This window comes from Sinocyclocheilus anshuiensis, unplaced genomic scaffold (assembly GCF_001515605.1).
Source record: "Sinocyclocheilus anshuiensis isolate Anshui unplaced genomic scaffold, SAMN03320099.WGS_v1.1 scaffold1207, whole genome shotgun sequence".
Classification (NCBI taxonomy): domain Eukaryota; kingdom Metazoa; phylum Chordata; class Actinopteri; order Cypriniformes; family Cyprinidae; genus Sinocyclocheilus; species Sinocyclocheilus anshuiensis.
The window spans coordinates 742,940-748,263 of NW_015539914.1; the positions used below are offsets into that span (position 1 = coordinate 742,940).

The window sequence follows — 5,324 nt, forward strand, 5'->3', positions numbered from 1 at the left end:
CATCATCTTCTTAGAGTCTATCCTGAGGCCACTGCAGTCTGTTCATCCTCACTCACTATCTATGAGACACAACAGAATGCAGGAAGGCACTTTTGTGTTCTTGAGAGAGTGGCTCTTTAGAGTGCGGACAGGCCTCTGCCTGTCTCAGATATGCAATCCAGCCGGATTCAAGGAGAAAATGTGAGCAATGGGTGGATGAATGTTGTCAACAAGTCTCAACACACCAGTGCTGTTGTTGACCTGATAGTGGCATCAGGGCTGAGAGAGAGAAATAATCTAGAACCCCTAACCACAAACATAACTGTCCATCCTGTCCTTTCAGTTTCCCATTTTTCCATCAGTTTTATTCATTAGCTATTCCAAAAGCTCCATTATAGATGGATGGATGTAAAAATGTATTACAACAAGGTTTTGCTGACCTTCGCTGTCTTTTTCAGATACGGCCATCTGTCATCACCTGTGTTTCCTCTGCAACAAGGTCAACAAGTAAAGACTGCTGCAATCACTCCACTAGTAAGCAAAAAGCTGCAAAAGAGCTTGGCGTTCCTCCTTTAACATGTCCGTGCAGATCTTTTCATCGGAACGAATAGTTTTTGTACATCATTATCTGATTCTGTCTCTCTATAGTTGTTACCCAGCACAGTTATGACCACATTGAAGAGCATTTCCAGAGGAGTCTCGGGATGAACTACCACAGAGCCACCTCCATCAGCGTATCTGTAGATGACCACTTTGCCAAAGCGCTGGGTGATAAATGGCTCAAGCTCAAAGCTTCATCCTCCTCCTGCCATTCATCCTCTTCCTCATCTTCTTCATCTCCACCCAGCAGTCCGACCTTCATCCACTCGCCCAGCTACAGCCAGAGTCCCAAAAGGGCTTGCAAAGATTCAGTCAGTCCTACCACGACCACACCAAACCTATGGTCTGATAAATGAAGAAGAGAGAGAAGTTTGATGTAGATATGACAAAATGGACTCAAGATGCATGTGTAGGCATGCATTTCTGCTGTAAAAAGCCAAAGGGAGATTGTGCGGTGATGAGATGTTGTAAAAGTTGTCATGAGCAGATGAGGAATTGTTAAATCATCTTTAAAAGGGAGATTTTCAAAGTCTGACCTTTTTTTGGATCATTTCATGGTAGCTAAGCATTGTTGGAGTTGGCTTTTGTCATTGGTTTTGTGGGTGCCACTGGTTTTTATTTGTTGACTGTGATTGCACTGATTATTACTAGTAACATTTCATCGTTTGTTGTAAGCTTTCTTCTGCAAACACGTGCATATTTATATTAGACAGTGTACCAGAATCTTGTAACCTAAAAGGAGCACTGAGCAAAACAGACCAAAAAATACTAGGTCAGAAAGTTTCATGTTTTAATTGAAAATAAATGCTTGGAAAAAAGAGGTGGGTAACTGTTTGGCATCTCTATATGGGCTACTGCTGTTCATTTCAATCCTTGTGTAAATTTCAAGCTTTTATACTGTTGTACATATTTGTAATAAACACATTTTTTTAAACGCATTAGTAGTAGAATTTGTTTTGAATTAATGCTTGTAAAAATTGATTGAAATGTAAATATATTTGTAAAAACATTTAGTAAAAATCTATCCTGAAATGCACATTCCTAGTCTTGTTGTGAACAAATAATAAGCATATGTTCAAAAGTTTGAGGTTTCAGTACTTTTTTTTGTTTGTTTGTTTTTTTTGGTAAAGAAATTATTTTTATTTAGTAAGGACACTAAATTTTATATATATTTTTTTAAATATTTCAAATAAATGCTATTCTTTTGAACTTTCCATTCATCAAAGAATTTCTGAAGACTGGAGTTATGATGCTGAAAATTCAACTTTGCCATCACAGGAATAAATATCTTTTAAAAAGTATTTTAAAATAAAAAAATAATCATTTTTATTTTTATTAAATTAAAATTTTTTATTTTAATAATTCACAATATTACTGTTTTCACTGTATTTTTGATCAAATAAATGCAGTCTTCTTTCAAAAAATGTAAAAAAAAATCTTACAGACCCCAAACTTTTTAACAGTAGCGCAAGTTATTCCAGTGTACGTTATATATTTGTTTTTGTAATCTCTCATCAAACTTGTAGTAATAACTTGCTCTGCCACTTTTAATAATCAAATGCATTCCTCATAGTTAAACTGATGTTTCACTATCCCAAAGAAAATCATTTAAACTTTTCAAACATTTTAAAAGCAAGCAAAAAATACACAGTTATGCTCTTCCTATTGAAGTCGAACAACATTACGGGTCAAACTATTTTCTGAAGTAATCAACATTTCTTTAAGCACAAAGCTAACAGGTTAATGAAGTAGATTGACATGCAGTCATCAATAGGTCTTTCATTTTCAGAAGAGTGTTGACATTAGATTTGTTTCACTCTGTCAAACATCACCTTTCATGCTAAATGCCCTTAGACTTGCAAGGGTCATACAGTAGTTGATTTTATTTTCTCCATCAGAAATCAATAGAGAAAGATGTTGTATGTTTATGTAAATGATCGTTATGGGAAGGTAAAATTAGTCAGAACATTATAAGAACACTTGGGTCATAATTTCAGAGGCCAGATTCAAGTTGCGTTTACCAGCACTTATATATAAACTTACTTTGCCAGCAGCTAAATCGCAAATAGATTTGACCTCCTTAGATTGTTTATGATAAATAGGAATCAGTTGGAAAACAACTTCCATGCCTGCTAAAAAAAAATATCAACTGCCAGTTAGATCAGATGCAAAACTTGTCAATCACAAGATCAGGTTCAAGAAGCTGAGAAACAGGTTTGAATGAAGATTTGCTGGCACAAAGGTACAGTAAAAGCCATTGAATGGAGTTCAAAGAAGTCTTGTTGTTGCCAAAAGCCCTGCCTTCTATACTCTGCTGCAGGCTTGACTGGCCTCATACAGGGGAGAATCTAGTGTTTCTCAGAGAACAAAATGACTCATGCTCAGTGGCTTAGATCTCAAGGTGTTGCAGTAACATGATGTCCTTGTGGAATGTGGACACCTCAAGGCAGCTTTAAGTCACATGAATGGTTAGTATAGATGACATCATTGTCTAGCAGAGCAGATCCACACAAAATGTAACCAGCAAGATTAACAATACTATTAACATTATGTTACTTTGGTTTTATTGCTTCATGCATTTGCATGCTTTTATGCCACCTATGTGCACACAGTAGCAGTTAGATTAACAATATGGGTAAATAATCAAGGTCCCATTAGCATGCATTAACTATCATTAACTAACAATGAGCAGTACATTCATTGCAGTATTTATCAATCTTTGTTAACATTAGACTGTAACTGTTCATTGTTAGATCATTACCTCAGGTTCATTAAATAATACAAACAGATACAACTTTTTATTTGCATAATGTATTAGTAAATGTTAAATTAACATGAACTAAAATTAATATATGCTTTAGATGCATTGTTAGTTCATGTTACCTGATGTAGTTAACAGATGGAACTATTGTACAGTGTAATAATTTAGAGTATAGCATCATCTTAGAAGAACATTTACAATAGTTCAGGAGACATAATGGAAATTGTTTATGTTTCCTTTTAGCATCTACTTTGTCTCAGGTGTCTCTCCTACAATCCATTAGGAGAAATTCAAATAGAAACTTGAAAAACCTGACAGGGAGACAAATGTTGACAGACAGTAAGATGATACTGAACATTATTAAAATTAATGCAGATATTTCAAGACTTTGGTCTTGGACTAGTTTGATGAAAAATGTTTGAGTTCATATTGAAATCTTTGATTTTTGATTGCACAATGTGAGATACTGTTGACATGTCTGCTAAAACTCTAGAGGAGGCACATTTCTCTGGAGAAAATTCTGGGAAACAGGAAAAACCTTAGCAAAATGCTCCATTTAATCCCATTGCAGGATTAGAGGAACATTCTCTTTTCCTTTGGACATTTGATGTATGAAGTGTGCCATGAGTCTTGGTATAAATTAACTTTTGAATGAGAAAGAATCCTCTGTTTTGTGCCCCATAAAATTATGAACCATTCACTGTTATTGTGAATAACTCATCGACTCCCATTGAAGATTCTTCTCTTAATTATAAAATAAGTGTAGAAGTTCATAATTTGTCTCTGTAGTTAGCATCATCATGCCCTTTCTTGCAGCTGAAGATCTAAACATGTATTTATGCTGTCGTTTTCGTTCTGTTATCATGCATGTCAGCTCTGCTGTAATTGAGCCGCATCCCTCAGGCTACACATACTGTGGCTTGTCGTGGGATGTTCTTATAATTCCCCAAGTAAAAGGGAGGAGGGTGGGGGTCTGCGTGGGCCACTCTGAATTCTGAATATCATCCTTCAACAATAATCATGGATTGAATCAGCATTTAAAATAGATCAAATGTTTTCATGAGGTTTTCAGAGGAGAAGCAGGTTTTTAAAAGGCCGCACCCTCCTGTCCGTGTCAAAGCATGTGTTGAAACAGATCCCTTCTGACATCAGTCATTGCTTTACATTTTATATTCAGTTCAGGACTAGGGTGGTACCCTAAAGAAGTGTACTAAAATAGCAAAAAAAAAAACTAACTCACATTTTCCAGCACAATGTAAAAACTAATTGTACAAGTTAGTTCCAGTCATGGAATCTGATGGACCTTTTTCCCGTTTCTGAGGTTGTCATTTGCTCCAATTGCAAAAAAAAAACAAAAACTTTCCAAAAGAGGAAAATAGAGAGAGAAAGGTTATGTCAAATGTCAAATTTATCTCAGCCATTGTATTAGAGACATCCTTTCAACAGTGTTTACTGTTTTATTATTATTATTATTATTTAATGCCAAGTTAATATTAAAAGTAATTAAAAGTAAAAGTAATAAAGTATAGTGTTGTAAAAGTACGTTAATTTTTTTTATTGAATATATACAGTATATATATATATATATATATATATATATACTAGATTTACAATGTTAATAAATGTGCTTTTTATAATGAATATACTTATATTTTGGACTAAATGTCACATTCATAAGTTTTAGAGATTCTTTGAATAAAAAAGACTTCAAAAGTTTGTTAGCTCTACAAGTCGTACCCTGGAACGTGTATGTATGTATTTACTTACTTACTGACTGACTGAATTACTTATTTCTGTGGATTGCTATTGGTATTTTTCAATTAATCTTTTTGCAGGTTACACCAGCTGTCTACAAGTGACTCTCTTTATGACTGAGCCATTGAATCATTCATTCAAACACACTGATTCACTTAGGAACTCCAGGGGCCTGTACCATGAAGCCGGATTAGCTGGCTAGCCAGGTAAGTTTCAGTTTAGTTTGCAT

General features: G+C 34.8%; 1 protein-coding gene across 1 annotated transcript; it reads left to right on the forward strand.

Annotated features, from left to right (window-relative positions):
* Positions 1-255: 255 nt before the first annotated feature.
* On the forward strand, positions 256-1,513 carry LOC107686414 (transcription cofactor vestigial-like protein 4). Its single transcript, XM_016483384.1, has 2 exons — positions 256-513; positions 628-1,513. Exons 1-2 carry the CDS (start codon positions 378-380, stop codon positions 933-935), a joined length of 444 nt encoding a protein of 147 aa, XP_016338870.1. The 5' UTR covers positions 256-377; the 3' UTR covers positions 936-1,513.
* Positions 1,514-5,324: the final 3,811 nt, after the last annotated feature.